At 65.0% G+C, this 22,392-nt stretch overlaps 2 protein-coding genes across 2 annotated transcripts; one reads left to right on the plus strand and one right to left on the minus strand.

The window, feature by feature from the left end:
* EMIHUDRAFT_436093 (hypothetical protein) lies at positions 1-17,505 on the minus strand. Its single transcript, XM_005771945.1, has 7 exons — positions 17,473-17,505; positions 17,249-17,403; positions 2,182-2,349; positions 1,614-1,919; positions 1,038-1,408; positions 200-947; positions 1-149 (listed from the first exon to the last, which is right to left on the minus strand). The coding sequence occupies exons 2-6, from the start codon at positions 17,363-17,365 to the stop codon at positions 524-526; spliced, it is 1,386 nt and encodes a 461-aa protein (XP_005772002.1). The 5' UTR covers positions 17,366-17,403; positions 17,473-17,505; the 3' UTR covers positions 1-149; positions 200-523.
* Positions 17,506-18,839: 1,334 nt separating this feature from the next.
* On the plus strand, positions 18,840-21,653 carry EMIHUDRAFT_464044 (putative holocytochrome c synthase; the record flags this gene model as incomplete). Its single annotated transcript, XM_005771946.1, has 9 exons — positions 18,840-18,932; positions 18,996-19,067; positions 19,133-19,303; positions 19,748-20,152; positions 20,507-20,624; positions 20,691-20,736; positions 20,894-21,011; positions 21,082-21,393; positions 21,582-21,653. The coding sequence occupies 9 exons, from the start codon at positions 18,840-18,842 to the stop codon at positions 21,651-21,653; spliced, it is 1,407 nt and encodes a 468-aa protein (XP_005772003.1).
* Positions 21,654-22,392: the final 739 nt, after the last annotated feature.

The following is a 22,392-nucleotide window of genomic DNA, read 5'->3' on the forward strand; positions in this document are numbered from 1 at the left end:
CAATATAGCCAAGACTACAGTCTACTTTACATGCCGAGATGATGCGCATGAGATCTGGACGCGGCACACAACACAGACGGGGTGTGCACACGTCGACAACCATGCACAGAGACAGAACGCTCTCTCAGTCCCTCGCGACGTAACGCAGCACAGACGGGGGATCGGCCGCCACAATTAGGGGGGGCAGCACAGACGCGACACAGAGGAGAGTGTCAAAAGTGTTGTTCCGGTGGGCGAATCACCCACGATCTCGAGCCATCGTCCGCTCTGGTGGTCTGCGCGCGCGGTGCGACCCACGGGCGCAGCCGTCGCTCTATCTATCAGCGCTGGGGTTGCGTGTGCGGCGCACTCGACGCGCGCATCCATCGTCGCGCGCGGGCGGGGGGGAAGGAGGTGTGGCTCCCGCGCCTCCCTTCCTCCCACCCCTCCCATATCGGGCATTAGATCAACAAGGCCGGGGGGCGGCGGCCCGGTAGCTCCCGCCCCCTCTCCCTCCCATCGCCCGGCCAGCCGCCAGCGCCTCTCAGCAAGCGACGGCGGGCATGACGGGCTCCGCCGGCATCACCGGCTCCGCCCGCATGAGCGGCTCCGCCGGCCCGCGCGGGTCGGGGCGGACGGCCACGTGCTGCCGCTTTGGCGACGAGTCGCACGAGCGCCGCTCGTCGCACAGCCCGAGGTCGCTCATGACGCAGTCAGAGCCGTTGTCGGCGTGTAGGTCGGCGGTGCTCACGGTGCGCACGCCGGAGACGGAGCCCGACTCGCTGGACGAGTCGGAGCACGTGTCGTCGCCCAGGCTCAGCCGGCTGGGCGGCGCGTACCGCACCTCCGCCGCCGACAGCTCCGTCGGCGCCAGCTCCTTGGAGACGCGGCGCTTGCGGCCGCCCGCCGCGCTCTTCCGCTGCTGCTCCTTCTCCCACTTGAGCAGGGTCGTGCCCGCGGCCGACGGCCTGCAATCGGGAGGCGCGAGGGCGGCGGGGGTGAGGGGGCGGCGGTGGAGGCGTGGGGTGGCACGGGGAGGAGGGGGGAGAGGCGCGCGCCAAATCCGCGGCGGCCGGAACGAGCGTCCAGAACGGCTCTTGCGCTCGGGCTCCTTCTCCTCGGGCGAGTCGGAGATGTCGAGCTCGGCGGTCGTCGCCGTGCTGTGCGACGAGCTCGACTCGACCCGCCGCAGCGGGCTCGGCGTGGGCTTGGCCGGCGCGCCGCCCTCAGCGCCGAGCGCCGGGACGGCTGGCATGACCGGCATGTGCCGCTTCTGCAGTGCGGTGACGGCGGCGAGTGCCTCGTTGGCGGCGGCCTCATCAGTGAGCCCCGCCTCGCGCATCGCCTGCGCGCAGTCCAGCGCGAAGTCGTCCAGCGCGCCGCCGCACAGCTCCGCCAGCGGAACGGCCCCTTGCTTGCTCTTCTTTCCCTGCACGGGCAGGCGTGAGAGGGGGGGGAGGGGTGAGGCGTGCTGGCGGCAGAACGAGCCGCCGGCAGTGAACGCGTGAGCGCCGCAGCACGCTTCGTCGGCCGCGAGCCCCACCCGCGGCGGGCAGCGCCGGGAGCACAAAACCGGCGCGCGGCCGCCCGCGGAGTGTGCGTGTAGAGGCTGAGCGGGGTGTGGTCGGGCGCACCTTCCCGTCGGCTGAGCGCGAGCCATTTTCGCCGAGGGCGAGCCCAAACCAGAGCAGCGTCTCGATGGCGGCGGCGCACGTGGACGGGTCGGTGTGCTTGGCCGCGCCCCTCCCCGGCGGCGCCGGCCCGTCGAAGCCGAGCGGCGGCTCGCCCGCGTCCGCCCTGCCGCCGCCGCCGCCCTCCTCGGCGGCGACGCGCAGGTTTGAAGAATAGGCCGCCGCGCGGATCCGGGAGCGGACCATGGCGAGGTCCGCGTCGCGGAGGACGCGCCGGCTGCCCGCGCCCCCGCTCCCGTCGTCGAGGACCTGCGAATCGGAGAGGCGGGGAGGGCTGGGGCGGTTAGGCGCCACCACCGTTCAAGCGCCGCCGTTCAAGCGCTGGAGGGTGGAGGGGTTGCGAGAGGGGAGGTGGGGCGCGGAGGTGGACGCGGCGGGCCGGGCTGCTGGCGAGCGGCGTTCGCCGCCGCACGCGCGGCCCGGAGCGGTCGCGCGGTTCCGCCCGCTCGCCGCGGGAGGGTGGTGCGGAGGCAGTCGCAGCCGGCGGGTGATTGCACAGGGCGGAGCGCACCAGAGCGTCCGACCCCTCCCCCTCGAGCCTCACGAGCGGCCGGTCGCGGTCGAGGCACTTGGAGAGTATCCCGCTGAAGCACTTGTCGTGCTCCGTCGCTCGCACCCGGCTGTCGGCGTCGCGCGCAGACCGCGCGCTGTACCGCTGCGCGCTGAGATCGTTTGTTCTCTGCGCGGCGGTAACAGACGCGGGTGAGAGCTGATGGTGCTGCGCGAGCGCCGTCGCGAGACGGGGGAGGCGGGAAGGGGGGAGGGGAACTCGCGCGCCTGCATGTCTGCGTCCAGCAGGTGAAAGTACTCACAGTACTGCACCCACCCCTCCACCCTGGCAGCGAGCGAGCTGTCGGCCGGCGACGCCGGCGGCGGCTGGACGTGGGCCGGCATTCAGCGGCTTGCCGCTGGAGGAGCACGGGGCGAGGCGTCTGTCGGGCGGGGCGGAGGGGCTCAGGCGCCGAGCGATGGCCCGTGGGCGCCGCGGCGAAGTCGCGTACCTCCAATACGAGTGGCAGAGCGACCACGATGTGTGGGGCTCGTCAAGTGGGTCCGAGCTCCCGATCTGGAAATATTGAGAAGACCTCTCGAATATTGAAATTAGCGTTCTCTTTTTTTTTGCTCTTCTCTCTCTCTCTCTCTCTCTCTCTCTCTCTCTCTCTCTCTCTCTCTCTCTCTCTCTCTCTCTCTCTCTCTCTCTCTCTCTCTCTCTCGCACTCTCTCTCTCTCGCTCGCTCGCCCGCACGCCGCCTCGCCGCTGCCTCGCCCGCTCGCGCCCGACTTTCTACCTCCTCGTGATCCAGCCCGCCACCCCCCTCGCCTCGTCACCCTCCCGCCTGCTCGCCGCTGCCTCGCCCGCTCGCGCCCGACTTTCTACCTCCTCGTGACCCGACCCGCCACCCCCTTCGCCTCGTCACCCTCCCGCCGCCTCCCCGCTACCTCGCCCGCTCGCGCCCGACTTTCTACCTCCTCGTGATCCAACCCGCCACCCCCCTCGCCTCGTCACTCTCCCGCCGCCTCGCCGCCACCCCGCCCGCTCGCGCCCGACTTTCTACCTCCTCGTGATCGCCGTGCCGTTTGTCTCGCCGTCCGAGACGTCCTGCCTGCCGTCTGCTGCCGCCGCGCCGCCTTACCGCCGACCCTTTCCCCGCCGTCCAATGCTCCGCCGTCCCTTCGCCGCTCTGGTCTGCCGTCGTGCCACTGTTCCTTACCGTGCCGCTCCTTCCTCCGTGCCGCGCCGCCCTTGCCGTTTAGCCTGCCGTACCCCCTGCCGTCCGTAACCGCCGTGCCGCCATACCGCCGCTCCTACAGTGCCGCGCCCGCCGTACCGTATGTCCCGCCGTCCGATGTCCTGCCTGCCGTCTGCTGCCGCCGCGCCGCCTTACCGCCGACCCTTACCGTGCCGCGCCGCCTTTACACACACACCTTACTTTCTGCTCGACCGAGTTTGCGCTGATGAGCGAACCGAGCCGCCGGGTGCCCCGCAGCGGCCTCGCTGGGCCAGAACGTCGGCCCCGAGTGCTCCGCAGCAGCCTCGCTGAGCCAGAACGTCGGCTCGCGAGGTGGGGTGCTAGTCTGGGACCCATACGTGGCAGTTCCCTTGCTCCAAGCGCTTGCGCTTCGGCGGTAGTGATCTAATCACCCGAATACCACGTTCGGATCGCTCCTCATCGCAAACCCCGTCAGCAGTTCACCTACGGGTATGTTCGTAAGAGCTACATACACTGAAAAAAACTCCCATACCGGTAAAGATTGAGCACGACTCTTTCTTCATTCATTGCTGAACTCACACAAAAGCCGGCCTGCGGTTGCCCCTCGTTGGCTCCTTTCCGAATCACCAGCACGAGCGCTTGACGCACCTTGGAGCACTTGCACCTTCCTCTCTCGTAAAATCCTTCTCCTTCATCGCCAGCACGCTCGCTCGCATTTCACTCTCCGCCTCGCAATGTCCACTCGCGCTGCCCTCCTGTCCGCCGCCGCGTCGCTCGTCTCCGCGGCGCCGCTCCCGCTCGGCGACCGCATCGTCCCGCAGTGCACGCAGATCTCGCCGCTCCTCACCGGCAATGGCACCAGCGTCGGCACGTGCGGCCACCCATCGCTGCCTTGCCCGTCCGGCTCGGACATCGACTTCAAGCTGTGCAAGGACCGGTGCGTAACCATCGACCCGCTGAACGACGAGTCCGTGTTTTTCAACCTCGAGTACATCGAGCACACCGCGAAGTGCACCCTCGTCTACACCCCGCAGGAAGCCGACTCGAAGATAGCTCTCGTGGCGGCCATGACTCCCTGCGGCAAGAAACCTTTCGCGGCCAACTGCTCCTGCGGGCACAAATGGGACTGCATGTCCCAGGAGTGCTCAGGCTTTCCGCCCAAGTGCGTTGCGCCATCTCCGTCAAGCCCAGGCCTGGCTCCATCGCCGTCGCCGTCGCCGTCGCCCTCGCCCTCGCCATCTCCCTCGCCGTCTCCCTCGCCATCTCCCTCGCCATCTCCCTCGCCCTCGCTGCCTACATTGGCGATCAACACGGCTTGGGTGTACGGCACCACGATTGACTTGACACTCAAGCTTGGGACGGGCAAGGTGCAAAGCCAGCAGACCATCAAGAATCTGAAGAACGCGCGCGTGAACGCTCCCATTTTGTACGGCGTCGACGTTTTCGACGGCTCGCTCGACTCGTGCGCCTTGAATCCTCTGAACAACCCGGCGAGCCAGATGTTGAGCACCTACAAGGCTCAAGGTTTTGACAAGGTCTTGGCGTCCGTCTCTGCTGGGGTCAACCCGGGCGACAAGTGCCCGATCACAACCCCACCTGAAACCATCGCGCAGAAGATCAAGGACTGCTTCCAATGCGGCGAGGGTGGCATGGACGGTATCGTCTTCGACTTCGAGGCGGGCTGCAAGATTACAGCAGAATCCACGCGAAGCATTGTCAAGGAGGTCAAGAAGGCGTGCCCCAACTACTTGCTCACAGTGCAGGACTTTAATCCCATCGACCTCGTCACGTACTACGACGACCTCAAAGATGTGAAAGGCTTCTTTGGCATGGTGATCATGTACGACCTCGGGCAGGAGCCGATCTCTTACGCGGATGAGATGGTGAGGCGCTTCCGTCAGATCATGCAGTCGGACCCAACCAAGCAGCTCCCGTTCACGCTCTCGCTACCAATCGATCCGAACATCCACGGCCTTCCCGCTACGGCTGGCCACGGCCTCCCAGCGACCAAAGCCTGGGCGACAGAGTTCAGCCGTCAGAAGGTTGTTGACAATGCCAAATGGATGGGCAATAACTACTACTCATTCAACCCGGGTATCGAGGGGAATCCGACAGCAGCTGCCGATCATCGCCAGCACGCTCGCTCGCATTTCACTCTCCGCCTCGCAATGTCCACTCGCGCTGCCCTCCTGTCCGCCGCCGCGTCGCTCGTCTCCGCGGCGCCGCTCCCGCTCGGCGACCGCATCGTCCCGCAGTGCACGCAGATCTCGCCGCTCCTCACCGGCAATGGCACCAGCGTCGGCACGTGCGGCCACCCATCGCTGCCTTGCCCGTCCGGCTCGGACATCGACTTCAAGCTGTGCAAGGACCGGTGCGTAACCATCGACCCGCTGAACGACGAGTCCGTGTTTTTCAACCTCGAGTACATCGAGCACACCGCGAAGTGCACCCTCGTCTACACCCCGCAGGAAGCCGACTCGAAGATAGCTCTCGTGGCGGCCATGACTCCCTGCGGCAAGAAACCTTTCGCGGCCAACTGCTCCTGCGGGCACAAATGGGACTGCATGTCCCAGGAGTGCTCAGGCTTTCCGCCCAAGTGCGTTGCGCCATCTCCGTCAAGCCCAGGCCTGGCTCCATCGCCGTCGCCGTCGCCGTCGCCCTCGCCCTCGCCATCTCCCTCGCCGTCTCCCTCGCCATCTCCCTCGCCATCTCCCTCGCCCTCGCTGCCTACATTGGCGATCAACACGGCTTGGGTGTACGGCACCACGATTGACTTGACACTCAAGCTTGGGACGGGCAAGGTGCAAAGCCAGCAGACCATCAAGAATCTGAAGAACGCGCGCGTGAACGCTCCCATTTTGTACGGCGTCGACGTTTTCGACGGCTCGCTCGACTCGTGCGCCTTGAATCCTCTGAACAACCCGGCGAGCCAGATGTTGAGCACCTACAAGGCTCAAGGTTTTGACAAGGTCTTGGCGTCCGTCTCTGCTGGGGTCAACCCGGGCGACAAGTGCCCGATCACAACCCCACCTGAAACCATCGCGCAGAAGATCAAGGACTGCTTCCAATGCGGCGAGGGTGGCATGGACGGTATCGTCTTCGACTTCGAGGCGGGCTGCAAGATTACAGCAGAATCCACGCGAAGCATTGTCAAGGAGGTCAAGAAGGCGTGCCCCAACTACTTGCTCACAGTGCAGGACTTTAATCCCATCGACCTCGTCACGTACTACGACGACCTCAAAGATGTGAAAGGCTTCTTTGGCATGGTGATCATGTACGACCTCGGGCAGGAGCCGATCTCTTACGCGGATGAGATGGTGAGGCGCTTCCGTCAGATCATGCAGTCGGACCCAACCATCGCCGCTACCTCGCCCGCTCGCGCCCGACTTTCTACCTCCTCGTGATCCAGCCCGCCACCCCCCTCGCCTCGTCACCCTCCCGCCGCCTGCTCGCCGCTGCCTCGCCCGCTCGCGCCCGACTTTCTACCTCCTCGTGATCCAGCCCGCCACCCCCCTCGCCTCGTCACCCTCCCGCCGCCTGCTCGCCGCTGCCTCGCCCGCTCGCGCCCGACTTTCTACCTCCTCGTGATCCAACCCGCCACCCCCCTCGCCTCGTCACCCTCCCGCCTGCTCGCCGCTGCCTCGCCCGCTCGCGCCCGACTTTCTACCTCCTCGTGATCCAGCCCGCCACCCCCCTCGCCTCGTCACCCTCCCGCCGCCTCGCCGCTGCCTCGCCCGCTCGCGCCCGACTTTCTACCTCCTCGTGATCCAACCCGCCACCCCCCTCGCCTCGTCACTCTCCCGCCGCCTCGCCGCCACCCCGCCCGCTCGCGCCCGACTTTCTACCTCCTCGTGATCGCCGTGCCGTTTGTCTCGCCGTCCGAGACGTCCTGCCTGCCGTCTGCTGCCGCCGCGCCGCCTTACCGCCGACCCTTTCCCCGCCGTCCAATGCTCCGCCGTCCCTTCGCCGCTCTGGTCTGCCGTCGTGCCACCGTTCCTTACCGTGCCGCTCCTTCCTCCGTGCCGCGCCGCCCTTGCCGTTTAGCCTGCCGTACCCCCTGCCGTCCGTAACCGCCGTGCCGCCATACCGCCGCTCCTACAGTGCCGCGCCCGCCGTACCGTATGTCCCGCCGTCCGATGTCCTGCCTGCCGTCTGCTGCCGCCGCGCCGCCTTACCGCCGACCCTTACCGTGCCGCGCCGCCTTTACACACACACCTTACTTTCTGCTCGACCGAGTTTGCGCTGATGAGCGACGCCACCCCCCTCGCCTCGTCACCCTCCCGCCGCCTCGCCGCTGCCTTGCCCGCTCGCGCCCGACTTTCTACCTCCTCGTGATCCAGCCCGCCACCCCCCTCGCCTCGTCACCCTCCCGCCGCCTGCTCGCCGCTGCCTCGCCCGCTCGCGCCCGACTGTCTACCTCCTCGTGATCCAACCCGCCACCCCCTTCGCCTCGTCACCCTCCCGCCGCCTCGCCGCTACCTCGCCCGCACCCTCCCGCCGCCTCGCCGCTACCTCGCCCGCTCGCGCCCGACTTTCTCGCCCGCTTCTATCTCCCCGACGCGCCGACCGACTCTGATCTTCCTCGAGAGCCGCAGCGCTCCACGCCGCTGCCGTTCATCCTCGCCTCGCTCGAGACCTACTTTGTCGACTGCCTGCGACTGCGTCTGGCGCTGCAGAAGACCGTCGTCCTCATGCCCGAGCAGCGAGCGGGAGTGCGCGGGCAGCCCCCCCGACCGCACCGCGAGCGAGCACGCCCCGATGCTCCGCACGAGCGCGCCAACCTGCGCGTCTGACAGTGGGACGCACTTGTGCCGGATCTGCCCATCGATCCGCCCCCACCGCGACGTCCAAGTCCCGTTGCGCCAAAAGTAGTTGTGCGGACTTGCCTTCGCGGTGAGAATCAGAGGGCGGTGAGAGGTGCGACTCGCCATGCCCCGGCAGTCCAAGTCCACACGAGACGTGGTGGTGGGATCCCGCCCGCTTCCGTGCTTAGAGTGCCAGCGATTCTGATCTCGTCTACTCGTGCGGGATCACACCTGCAGCATCTGCGAGAGCGGAAGCAGGTCTAGGGTACCCAGGCTCCCAGCCGGTGTGCGGGGAGCGAACCTTAACGATCGCCCAGAAGCTTTCTGAGCGAACCAATCGGGCCGGGATCATCAGCATATGTCCCCTCCACAACATCGTGGGCGTTTGAGCCGTATTTGAGGAGCACCGCGACTCTGAAGTTCGGCCGGGTGGTCTGCAGACCCCCCCCCCCCCGGAGCAGCAGAGGCTCCGTGGGGTCAAAAAGTCGACGCTGGGAGTCGCACTCGTCAAGCCATCGCAGCACCACGCGGTTCGCACGTACCGCCCACATCCCCTCCACCGCTGAGAAGGCGCAGATCGACTGCCGGGCCGCGTAGTTGTCGTTAAGGAGCGGTTTTTGGAGCCGTACGAAGAGGTCCCAGACGGGCGAACATGCGGTTTTTCGACGACCACACGCGATGTGGTATCTGCTTTTTGCTAAAAACGGGCCGCCTAGTGCAGCATCACTAGTACAACACGCAACCACACTGAGAGCTCCACACTAGCCGGTATAGGCGAGAACCGACGGCGTCACGGTCGCCGGAGTGGACGCACTGCACACGCACTGTGACCGTGTCGACGGTGTGACAGTGAGCTGACACAATCGTCGGCGCCGCGCTATCGCGGCGCCCCGCAGTCAACACGCCTCAGGCACACCCCTGAACGCGCCATGGGCGCACAGATACACCGCAGCGCCGTGGAGAATCCACACCTGGCCGGTCCCAGGCCCCGTCCTGGGCCTCCAGACGGCCGAAGATCGGCGTTCGGGCGGGATGAACTTGTCGGAAATGGAGCTAACTTGGCGCGGCTCGCCGCTCGCGGTACCGGGTGAGCCTGGATAGGGCAAAATCTGGGGTGAATACGAGGGACAGAGGTCGCAAGTTTGTCGCGCAAGTTTGCGCGGCGTGGCGCTGCCCCGCTGCCGAGGGCGCCACCAACCCGTGGCGGCGGCATTTCCAGCCCAAATTGGGCGTTCCGTGCGCCTTGCCGGCGAGAGTGGACGGGCCGTGCATCGTGGGGGGGGGTGAGTGGGAGGGAGGTGGTCGTGTGCCTACTTTGTCGGCCGCGCGCGAGGAAAATACTGGGTGTGAGGCGCGCAGGAGGCGAGGGTGGGCGCGCCGGCGGTCGAGCCACCGAACAATTCGACGTGGCGCAGCTCCGCGCCGGCGGGGACGACCGAGCACATGATGTCGGCGGCGGTTACGCGACGAGGGAGAGCCGCAGGAGCCCTCTGTGGAGCAGGCGCGTGAAAGCAGCGATGAGTGGCGCTTCGATCAGCCACCTATGGGCGGTCATCGGGGTGACGTCACACCTCAGCGAGCTGGATCCGGGAAGGGCATGGGGTCACGCGGGCCCTGTCTGCAGCAGCAGTGCTAACTAAAACGACAAAATTCCGGATGGACCGGAGACTGTCTACTCTTTCGGCGCACCGTCCTCGACCGCGCTGAAAAGCTGGCTGGTGGTCGCCGCAGCGCGTCGGCGCGACTCCAACTGGTTGGGCACCTCGGCTGGGTCCATCAGCAAGAGGCCCGCGCCGTCGGGCGGCCCCGGGAGCGCATGATGCCCCTCCGAGAGGCGCTGACAAACCGCCGAGATCGCGCTGGTTTGGCACGAAAAACACGAGGCGCCAAGGGGGGAGTGGAGCCTCGGTACCCTAGACAGGTGCACGTGCCAGCTGAGGAGAGGCGCGTGCGCGAGCAGTGGCTCGCGATTGCTCCGCCACATGTCCCGCGGGTCGACAGATCCCACCCGTGCAAACGTGCTCACTTCGTGCACGCACGCACGCCGCGAAAATGCGAGGGCGGCGAACGCACCGCCGTGGTCGTGCCTCGTTTCGGCTCATTCGATGCTGCAGGCCAGTCGAAATTAATTTCTCCCAGGCGCGCCGCGACGCTGTCAAAGTCGTCCCCGCTCTCGTCGTCACTTCCATCCAGCTGCGTCCCCCCTGCTGCCGTGTGTCGTGACAGTTCGTCTGGTACTGTCTCTGGTGGCTGCGCCGTTCCTGTCCGGAAGATCTCCCCAGTGTAGATGCTACACACCTCGAATTTCTCCAGCCTCCTCGTCGCCAGTAGGCCGAGTTCCCCTTCCGCTATGCTAGAGGGGCCTACCTTCGCCCCTACCACCGTGCCGCCCGTCGTTAGCATGGCCGTCGTTACTTTCGCCGTCGCCTCTGCTGCTTGTTGGCGGAGCGCCTCGCGCCTTCCCTCGTCTCCATGCTCCTCGTCTTGTTCTTTTTGTTTTCCTGCGCTTCCTGTCGCTGGTCCGGCGACGTATCTTGCCGTCTGCCTTCGCTTCCTGGCGGGCCGCGTTTCCTTCCCCTCGCCCCGTCTGTTTTCTCCTGCGTGGTCGCCCTCGCGTGCGCCGCTCGCCGTCTGTTCTCCTCTCTGCTCGTCGTCCTCGTCCCCTCGCTGTCGTCGCTTCCCTCCGGCGCTCGCCGCATCGTCGCTCCTGTCACCGCGTTTCCTGTGCGCTGGCCTTCGCCTTCGAGCTCGCAGTGGGTCGTTTTGAGTGTCATCCCCATCGCTCTCGTCGTTCTGCCTCTCCCCGCTTCGAGGCGTCTCTCTGCCTCTTCCCTTACCTTCTCCTCGGCCTCACGTTGTCGATGTCGCCTCCGTCGCCAGCAAATACACGCATTCGCCGCCCACTCCATTTCTCGTATCCTCTCCTTCCTTTCCTTCTGTCCCTCTTTCAGGCGTTCTGTTTCCGCGGCTACTCGTTCCTTCCTCTCCGCCTCAAGTCCCTTCCTTTTCCCTTCCCGTACTTTGATTATTGATGCCGCCGTCTGTTGCAGTGCCTTGAGTGAAGTCACTTTGTGTCTGGTCTGTCTCTGACGTGTCTGATTCTCGGTACTCGGAATCTGTCGGGCCATATTAATTGAAATCTTGTCTGGTAATTAACGCGCAATAAACATCAGTGTACACCGAGACTGCACACTTAAGCTAGGTATACCTGCGCAGATTGTGCCGCGCCTCGGGCAGATAAGAGAGCTAGAGAGGAACGGTTCTCTACTCGCTGTCACGAGAAGACGAGATTGAGGCATGAGGGGTGCCGCGGCGAACGGCTCTATTGCAATAGACACATTGCCGATGCGTATGGCCCGGCGCGGTGCGACCCCGACAACGCAGCCCGCGGGATGTGACGCCTCCCATGAGGGGTGAGCGTAGCCCGACAGCGCAGTCCGCAGAGATTACGCCATGAGCGTGACGTCGGTGCGCAGGGGAGGCGTGCAGGTGTTGCCAGAGGAGTCTACCCTCGCCGCCTTGCTGCCCAGAGCCGTGCGGTCTGTCCCCGGCTCGTCGTAGGCGCGCTCTATCGAAGGCCTTCGGAGGCGTTTGCGCTGCACGAGGCTGTCGATCTCAAAGTCGAAGCGCCCCGCTCCGCCGGGCCCGAACGGCGAGAGCACGTGCACCACAAAGGTGGCGGCGCTCGTGACGCAGCGCCGGATGAAGGCCGTGTGAGGAACGACCACCTCGGAGTCGTCGTCCCCCGGCGAGAGTGGGACTCCCAGCGCCGAGAGGGCGTGGACATACTTGCTGTCCCGCTTCAGCGCCAGCATGAAAGGGCTGTCGGCCTGCGTCTGGCCGACTTTGCACAACGAGTCGATCGGCGTCAGCGGGGCGCTCAGCGCCTCAGAGAACAGACGCGCGAATCGCTGGCGATCGGGGACGTTATCGAAGAAGAGCTCGAGGAGCTTGCCGGGCTTGGACCACAGGTCTGGGATCCCGTCGCCGCCGAGCGCGGTCACGTACTCGGCAAAGTGCTGGTTCGGGGTTGGGCCTTGCTGCGCGCCCGCCCCGTCGTGCATCCCGAGCACATCGTCGACGAGCCGCCTCGCCTCGAGGTTGGAGCCCGACAGTGTACGCACGCTGACCATGCAGGGCGAGTAGAAGAGGTCTGAGACGGCGTTTGGGACGGCGACTCGCAGCGGCGAGGAGCAGGTAATCGGCCCCTCCTTGGGCTTCACGGCGCTCAATGGGAAGCCGAGCTGGCACGCCGACTGCATCGCAAAGGCATTCAGGCCGTGGCAGTCTTGCGCCTCGGCGACGTCGATCACGACGTGGACGGCAAACAGCAGCGAATACCGGTCGGTGAGCGGCTTCCCGCTGCACCCCAAGGCGAGCAGCCTGGTCATGTACTCTGCGATCTGCGAGAGGCTGCCCGTGGACTTGCTGAGCGTCACGGCCGTGTCGATCGCGACCGGCGTCGGGATCAGAGCCTTGCTCGGCGGCCCGCTCGCAGCGGCACCCGCCTTCTTATCGGATCGATCGGGCAAGTGGAGCCCGATGCGGCGGGACTCTGCAAAGATCTCGCCCGCGTTCTTCGCCGCCACTCCCATTGCAGCAAGCTGCCTTTTCCGCTCCCGCAGCCAGCGGCTACGGCACGAGCTGGCGGAGCGGCCACAGAGCGTGGCGGCGATGGCCTTCCAGCGGAGGCCATCTCGCACCCCCTCGTCAATGGCTTTGTCCTCCTGTGGCGACCACATGTCGCCGCCTCGGTCTGCCGATGCCGGTGCCGCTCCCAAAAGAGGAATATCGCAAACTGCCGGCTCCTTGTCCTTCCGCTTCTCAAGCCGCAGCCAGCGGTTGCGAACGGCGTGATTGGTGCGGCGGTCGCCGCGGTCGTTCAAGGGAGGCAGCATCAAGGCGATCTTCCTCCAGATGGTCCCGATCTTCGAGACGGCGCGCATGATGATCTCATCCTCCTCCGCCGACCAGCCGGCCTTGGCCGCGGGGCCCGGAGCGTTCGAGGATCCGACGGTGGCCTCTACAATCGACTCGATGGTCAGTAGACTCCACCCCATGGGCGCATCCTCCCCGAGGCTGACGGAAAGGGGCGACTCGCGGCCGTCGAGGCTGGCGCCAAACGACAGCGACGACTGCAGCGATGAGGCAAAGCACACGTCGGGGCTGATGGAGCGAGCAACGGCACGGAAGCCGCTCGGGTCACCCCTGTCCACCGAGACCGTGACCCGAAACCAAGCCTGGCGCCCTGACGCGTGCAGTAGTGGCATCTCAAAGACCTTTCCATCCCACTCGACCTCGCCGGTCTCATAGGTGGTGATGAAGTACGGGAGGAAGCCCGTGATCCACTCTGAGTCGCACAACGTGTACGAGCGCGTCAGGGCTAGCGGGTTGCCGCTGCACCCAGGGCGAACAGTCAGCATGTCGTCGTGCAGGCCGCATCGCACGGGGGTCAGCCTGCACGAGGCGCCCTCGATGTGGCCGTCAAAGGAGAGGACCTCGCCGGCATCCGGGTCGGGCGCCGGCCCCTCGTCGAGGAGCGCGAGCAGCGCGCTGGAGACCGACTGGAGCGAGTCCTCGCGCGCGATGCCGGCCGAGGCTGCAGCGCGCATATATGTCGGGGGAGTCGGGCGCCGCGCAAGTTGTGAGTCGCACCCAAAGGTGGCCTTGCTCCTCTCTTGCCCAGGCGTCTCCTTCGCTGTTTATTCGGGGAGGGTACCCATTCCATGAGGGACGAAGTGAAGTGGGAACAGTGAATGCGGAAGGGGGAAGGCAGAAGTCAGCACAGCGAAGTGCAAAGTGGAAACCACAAACGCTAGTTTGCAACTCCGAAGTCAACAGCAACAAGTCAGAAGTCGCTTCCGTCATGTCCTAAGTGCAAACCACAAACCGTGTGAGGAACGTGGAACTGCCAACAGCAAAGCTGCGCGGAACTCGGAAGGCCGTTGTGCAGAAGTGCAAACACACAAGTTGAAGTCAGAAGTGGCATACGTAAAATGCGAAAGTAGAAGGCTAAACAGAGAATTGCGAAACCAAAAGCTCGAAGTGAGAATGCAAAACTCAATCTCCAAAAGTCAGAAGTGCCATGCGTAAAATGTAAAATGCGAAATTAGAAGGCTAAACAGAGAACTGCGAAACCAAAAGCTCGAAGTGAGAAAGCAAAACCCAATAGAAGCCACAGACTTCGGCGATCGGCCACTCTCGTCATGCACGGCGCGCTGCTCCTTGCTGCCGCGTGCACCGCTGCACCCACCCTTGACCACGGCTCGAGCCGCGCCAACATCCTCGACCTCTTTGCGCATTCGCGCGACACGGCGCGTGTGGCTGCGCTCACTGGCCTCACGCGGCGGCGCGTGCAGCAAGTCGTGGCTGCGGCTGGCCTCTCGGGCCGCGATCGGCTGCTTCCGCTTCACCCACGCTTCAACGACATCGTGAACTTCGAGGTAACGCGCCACGGCGCGAATTACGGCTACAAGATGCTGCTCGGAGTGCTGAAAGCGCACCAGGCCGCTGCCGCCGCCAAAGCGAGGCGCTCCCGGACCCTCGGGATCCTCCGCCCCTTCGTCGCCGGCGGCCGACGGGCGTGGCGCGACCAAGCGGGCTCGCGGCCCCCCCGACCGCTTCCAGTGTTCAAACTTTACCGGTATGGGAGTTTTTGGCTAATCAAACCCAAGGCCTGCACTAATCAAAAAGTGGTACGGGATACCAGTTGCCTCACGGAAATCAAAGCGAGTCGGAGTGCCTTCTTGGTGGCAAAATCGGCAAAATCGGCAAAATACCCGGTATTTTGCGGGTATACCTGGAAAAACCCGGGTATACCCGGGTAATACCCGCACTTTTGCATGATTTTGCCCCCGGGACCACACCGACAGCCGCTACAACTAATGAAAACCCCGCATACCACTTTTGCATACCACTATACCATACCACTCCAAAACTAATCAAAATATCACCAAATACCGGTCTAAGGTAAGGTAAGGTAAGGTAAATTTCTCCACACACACAAAGTGGTGGGGCAAGGGGGGGCGACCCTCGCATCTCCACACCCGGACACGGGCAGGAGCCCCACGGCATTCAAAGTGCAAGCACTGGCCCGGTGCACGTGGGTGAGCAGCCTGCCCCTCCCTCCCGACAAACCAACTCCCGCACACACACAATCGCACTCTGGCCATCGAATGACTCCGAATGACTCACTGTGTGTGCTAAGACAGAATCTCCGCAGACATCCAAAACGGGCCGTGCCGCGTTTGTGATGTCCTCTCAAGCACTAGCATCTGGGCGCCGCACTCGAGTGGGCGGGTCACATCTATGTGGGCCCAGTGCGCACTAGGCGCATATGCTAGTGCTATCCTGCCCTATGGGAGGCAGAGGGATGGGGGGAGGGGGGGGCAGAGGTAAGGTGGGGTGAGACTGGGGAGGACCTCAGAGATCCTCCATGGGGGTGGGGTCCGGCTCGAAAAGGTCAAAGTGCTCGATGCCGGTCCCGCCATCGCCGCCGACGCCGTCGCCCTCGTCCGCCTCGGAGGCGGGGGTCGTCGGGCGGGGCGCCTCGCCCGTCGCGAACCTGCCGCCAAATACCGGTCTCATACCGGTAAAGTTTGAACACTGACCGCTTCCAGGCGGCCGCGCTCTGAGCGCGCGCGGGGTGCGCGGGGGAGTGTGTCGCGCTGTGGACAGACAGAGAGGATGGTGGTACAGTGCGGGCGGAGGGTCTCGCACAACATTGGTGGGCGGTCCGTCGGCAATTTTCCGGCGCGGAGCGCGGAGGGCCCGACGAGAGAGGGCGTCCCCCCCCGCCAAAATGCAGGATTTTGTACACAAACTGTTTTTACATGACCGCGGGATTTCCCTCTAAATGATTTTGTTTCTTAATGATACTAGATTCTTAATGATACTAGGCGTCCCAGATGAAAAACTCAACACATACGAACCACGGTGCCTCCACGGCCACGCGACCAGACGCAGAGAGTTCCGTTCCTCCTTCTACTCCGTGCCTCACTCGCCCTCGTAGTGCTGCAACTGACCGTTGGAAATCTCGTTGCGCAACACCCGCTCCGCGCCTCGCTCGCCCTCGTAGAACCAAACCTCGCCGTCGGCACACACCACGCGGACCAACCGTTCCGCACCACTCTCGCCCTCGTAGTATTGCGCCTGGCCGTCGGCACGCACCGTGCGCACCTTCCGCTCCGCACCTCGCTCGCCCTCGTAGTACTTCACATTGCCGCTGGGAAACTCCACGCGCACCTTCCGCTCCGCACCTCGCTCGCCCTCGAAGTAATGCACGTTGCCGTCGCTGTAGACCGTGCGCACATGCCGCTCTGCACCTTGCTGGCCCTCGAAGTACGCAACGGCACCGTCGACACGCACCGCGCGCACCTTCCGCTCCGCATCTTGCCCGCCCTCGTAGCAATGCACAGTGCCGCTGGCAAATACCTTGCGCACTTTCCGCTCTGCACCTCGCTCGCCCTCGAAATGCTTCACCTGGCCGCTCTGCAAGAAGCGCGCCCGCAGCATCGTGCCATTCTCGCCGCGCCGCAGCCTCCAGACCTCGCGGCGACGCTCTCCAGCGTGCTCCACTTCCGACGTGAGGCGGAGCGCCGGGCTCACCCTCGCAAGCCACGGGAAGTGTTCGGCGCTAGCACGGCGGTCGGCGGCGTATCTGCGGAGGGTGTCCTCGCTTAGCGTCACCACACCGAAGCCACCGGCAAAGCGTTGGATGAGCAGCAGCCGCATCGCCACGGCGAAGAGCGGGTCCTCGAAGCGCGCCAGGCCGCTGCGAAGCGCGAGGAGGCCGAGGCGCGGCGACGCGAGGCTGAAGGCGGCGCAGTCGGAGAAGTCGTCGACGCCCTCGAGGATGCGGAGGTGCAGCTCCGGCGGCAGCTCGCCCAGCCAGTCCGTGGGCGGGGCGTCGTCCTCGACGCGTGCGGCGCGAGGCGAGCGCGACATAGAAACATGTACAGACTGCTGGGGCCCCGCCTGCGTTCTTTCTTTATGCGCGCTTGAGTTTTCTTTCTTTTTGCGAGACGGGGGAGGCGGGAAGGGGGGAGGGGAACTCGCGCGCCTGCATGTCTGCGTCCAGCAGGTGAAAGTACTCACAGTACTGCACCCACCCCTCCACCCTGGCAGCGAGCGAGCTGTCGGCCGGCGACGCCGGCGGCGGCTGGACGTGGGCCGGCATTCAGCGGCTTGCCGCTGGAGGAGCACGGGGCGAGGCGTCTGTCGGGCGGGGCGGAGGGGCTCAGGCGCCGAGCGATGGCCCGTGGGCGCCGCGGCGAAGTCGCGTACCTCCAATACGAGTGGCAGAGCGACCACGATGTGTGGGGCTCGTCAAGTGGGTCCGAGCTCCCGATCTGGAAATATTGAGAAGACTTCTCGAATATTGAAATTAGCGTTTTCTTTTTTTTTGCTCTTCTCTCTCTCTCTCTCTCTCTCTCTCTCTCTCTCTCTCTCTCTCTCTCTCTCTCTCTCTCTCTCTCTCTCTCTCTCTCGCTCGCTCGCTCGCTCGCTCGCTCTCTTCTCTCTCTCTCTCTCCTCTCTCTCTCTCCTCTGTGGGCATCAACAAAAAACCAAGCCGACGACGTCTCAACTCACCGAGTCTCAAAGCCAAATCGCAAATGCAATCGATGCCCACTCATGCAGTAATTCCGTAAGATCGCGTGAAAAGCGCCCTAATCGAGCTGGAGAGCGGCCCCCAGCCGCGTGGGAGCGTGCCCCAGCTAGCAGGACCAGGAGGCGTTAGACGTACTTTTCGGCGTGAACTAAGGCCTTCGGCGACGTCCGTTCCCTTGGACACGTCGACACATGGCACCGACGCAGCTCAGCATTGTGCTGGAGCGCCTGCTCAACGAACTCGGGGAAGCCGACTTCAGTACGCTCGAGACCATGCTCAAGCACGATACACCCCACGCCGTGGTTTCTTAGCTCCGGCCGGGGCACTCAATCAAGCCAGAGCGCCGGCCCGAAGGATTTTTAGGTAGGTAAGAAGAGGTATTAAAGCTGCGGTCCGCGAGGGCGATGCCAGAGTCTGCCGCCGAGTCGGCTCTCTGGATGACGGGAGACGCACACACGCCTCCATCCACTTGCACTCCACTCATAACACCGTGCAGACTTGGATAGTGACAAGTGCGCGCGCCGCAGGCGAAGAGAAATTTTGGGCTGAGGCTCCCGTTTTCACACTCGTGTCTGGCCTTTTCTCGTGGCCGCGCCTGCGGCGCGCCGTGGTTTCTTAGATAGGGCTACGTTTTCTTAATGCCCGCAACCCACTGTGCTCCAAGTACTTTTGCACAATTGGGATGGCCCGGTCGCCTGACTATCGCGTCCGCCCAGGCGCCGCCGCCGACGCACGCTTCATGGTGTGTGTGCGGATGTTTGTACTTGGCCTGTACTCTCGGCCTCCTCCGCGCGCCGCCGGGCGCGAGTGGGAGCCCTCGTGCTCCCGCAATCAAACGTGGTGACCCGTGATTGGTCGAACTTCAACCGTGCGACACATCCCCGCGGCTGAACGCTGACCGTCAACCCTTCAGCAACCCTTCTCCGTCGCAAGCCGACACCAGTCAGAACCGCTCTCCGCTCATGGCCTGCAGCCCCCATACTGCACCGCCGTCCCAGGCACTCCTGAATCGCCCCACGCACCTCTGTCCACACAGGGCGAAATGGCGGAGACGCCGGGCGGCAAGCAGTCGCCGGGCAGCAAGGCGTCCAAGAAGGTCAACGACTCCAAGTTCGGCGAGACGATCGTCGAGGAGGTGCGCTCCCGCTACACGGCCGCCCTCTCTCACCTTCCTGACCCCGCGTTGCGCCTCCTTCAGATCCAAGTGAGCGTGACCGTCATGCTGACCGGCGTCGCCCTCGTCGAGATGGGCTACGACAAGGAGCTGCGGGTGTGAGCCTCCCCCCCTCCCCTTCCCCATCTGGGCCCGTCCTGATCCCCAGTTCCCGTCGGTAGGCCGCCATGTACGAGATGGCCGACGCGTGGGGGTGCATCAACACGTACCTGCCGCAGCATGTGACGCGGAAGCGGATTCTCGACTTTCAGGGCGAGACGTGGAAGGACAAGCAGGAGACGGAGCGGCCCAACAAGAACTATAAGCGCGCTCCGGGCTGGACGAACGCGAACGTGCAGTACCAAATCAGGGGGTACTCTCGCATCGGTTGCCTCCATGAACGGCGGAGCTATTCTCGCGCCCACACCACACCTGGCTCCAACGTGGACACGCCCATAGCTGGGGACACTACTAGGTCACGCATGGCATCAGAAGTTTTATCTCTGGGCCCCGAAAGGCATCTCTAGCAGTGTCGTTACGCATGGGCATGCCCCCTCCCATCCTGGGCGCATGCGCCTCACGTCTCGCCAGAGCATAAGCCCTTGGCGTGTGGCGAGACGAGTTTTTCGCCATGCAGCGAGCAGCAAGCCGCCCGCCGATTGGCGGTTTCACACTTCACACACACTTATGACTGGACGGTAGCAAAGAAGAAAAATCCGCGCGCGCGAAATTTGCCAGAAATTTTGCAGCCTTCGCAGTGGTCCCGCGCCCGATGGGCTCCTCCCTCCCAGTCGCAGTCAAAGCCCGATGCGGGCGCCGCCGCGGCTCCTCCCTCCGCCTGTCCAATGAGGGCCGACGGCGGCGCCGCTCCGTCCGGCAGAGCCGCCGCCGCGGAGCCGCCAAAGGCATCGGGCTGCCCAGTCGACCACAGCAAGTGGAGCGCGTGGGCCGGCCGGTCGGCGGCGGCGGCGGGCGGCGACGGCGAGGCGGACATCAACCCGGACAACCGCATGCCCGTCCTCTCGCAGCAGCCCGCGGCTGGGCAGGACGCGGTGCTCGACACGAGCCGCGTGGTGTCGAGCATTCCGCAGGGGCGCGCGGGGGCGACCGAGCGGTGGGTGTACCCGTCGGAGCAGCAGTTTTACAACGCGCTCGTGCGCAAGGGCAAGGACGACGGCGTCGACACGGCCGCCATGCCCTCGGTGATCGCCATCCACAACAACATGAACGAGAAGGGCTGGGCCGAGGCGCCGCTCGATAGGAAGAGCGAAGACACACATCGCCACGCGAGGGGCGGGGCACGCACGGGGCACGAGCACGGACGCCTGGCTGCAGACAAGGGGAGGCACTTAGCAGCGCGGGGGAGCCTACGCGACGACGGCGTCCTCCGACACGATCTCCCCACATCTCCCCACATCTCCCCACATCTCCCCACACCTCCCCACATCTCCCCACATCTCCCCACATCTCCCCACATCTCCCCACATCTCCCCACATCTCCCCACATCTCCCCACATCTCCCCACATCTCCCCACATCTCCCCACGCGAGCTGCAGGTGCTCGAGTACGAGCGGCTGCACTGCGACACGTGCGACCCGGCCAAGGTGTCGCTGCTGCGCTTCCAGGGCCGCCCGTTTGAACTGTCGCCAAAGGCGCGACTCAAGACGGCGCTGGGTACTACCGCACCACCCATGGGACTGAACCCACACTGGATTCGGTACTCTGGGGGTATGGGACTAGGTCTCGCGCCGCGCCCCTTCGACCGTCACGACTGGACCGTCGACCGGTGCGGGACCGAGGCGCGGTACATCATCGACTGCTCCTCACCCCTAACCCCGACCCTGGCCCTAACCTCTGACCCTGACCCTGACCCCAACCCGAGGCGCGGTACTAACGTTTAACCCTGACCCTGACCCTGACCCTAACCCTGACCCTGACCCCAGCCCTAACCCGGAGGTGCGGTACATCATCGACTACTACGACGCGTCCGCCTCGAGGGAGGCGGGGGGGCCGCTGCCCTCGCTGCACGACCCAGACGGTGTGCCGACCATCCTGATGGACGTGCGGCTTGTCCCATACCCCCCAGAGTACCGAATCCAGCGTGGGTTCAGTCCTGTGGGTGGTGCGGTAGGTGCGGCCTGCGGGCGACACGCCGGGCGAGCTGCTCGACCGCGCGAGGATGGTCTTGCAGAAGGGCGTCGTCGCGACGCTGCGCGAGGCGCTCACGCCGATCGCCACGAGCGACTCCACCGTCTCCGCGCCAGCGGCTGGCGGGGCGGCGGCGGAGGCGGCGCCGCCGCCGCCTGCAGTCTCCGAGGCGGCGGCGGTGCGCTCCGCTTGCGCGTCGGCGATGGAGGCGCTGTCGGCGTGCATGCAGAAGGGGTCGGACGACGCCGGCTGCATGCAGGCGCGGATGGGGCTGACGATGTGCATCGCGCAGCAGGTCTGGAGAAGAGAGGAGCGGGGAAGGAGAACGTGGGGAGGAGAGCGGGCGAGGGAGAGGGGAGGAGAAGGGGAGAGAGGAGGGAGGAGTGAGGCGGCGGTCTCTCGGCAGCATCTCGGCTGTTTGTTTGCCGTAGGTCTGCTTCGCTTAGGCGGACCTCCTGGACCTTTCCTGGAACCTTCCTGTAGGTCTGCTCCGCCGAGGCGGACCTCTTCCACTCGTACAAGGGGTCTGCGGACGGGGAGGGCGGCGTGGCCTAGATGCTGAGCATGCACATGCACATGGACATGTGCATGCACATGTGCATGTGCTCTTGACACGCATTCCCCGGTCTTCCTCTGTGTTGCGCTGTACTCACTGTACTCGCAGCCCCTCGTATTCACGCGGTGCTCTGAAGACACTGCACAATTCCGTACCCGCGTCCCAAGGTTGGCGTACTCAGCACGCAGGGTTGTACGCCGCACAGCTGCTGCCACACCACCCACGGGGCCGAACTCACACTATGGGACACGTAGGCGCCGTGGCCGCCTTCAACGCCGTCGAGAGCTGCACGGCGCGGTGGGCGAGCCGCGCGCAGGGCGGACAGCAGGTGGAGGCGGCGCAGTGAGGACTCTCTCGCGGGCGCGAGGGCGGGCAGGAGGCGAGCTGGAGACGCGCAGGCCGCCGGGCCAGCAGTCGCGCCACTGCCGACGCGCGGATATGCCGGTTCTCCCACCCTGCCGTGCTCTCGCTCTCCTCCCTCTCGCTCGTGCCCCCCCCCCCTCCCTGATCTCGATGGACCTCCCCCTCCCCTCCCTCCCCCTCTCGCGGCGGACAATTAGGACTCTCGCCTCTCGGTGGGTGTCCGGCGCGCAGTTGTGACACGTGTGTGTGTGTGTCACTGCGTGTGTGTGTGTGTGTCACTGCGTGTGTGTGTCACTGTGTGTGTGTGTGTGTGTGTGTGTGTGTGTGTGTGTGTGTGTGTGTGTGTGTGTGTGTGTGTGTGTGTGTGTGTGTGTG

Source organism: Emiliania huxleyi, assembly GCF_000372725.1.
Source record: "Emiliania huxleyi CCMP1516 unplaced genomic scaffold EMIHUscaffold_37, whole genome shotgun sequence".
NCBI lineage: Eukaryota > Haptophyta > Isochrysidales > Noelaerhabdaceae > Emiliania > Emiliania huxleyi.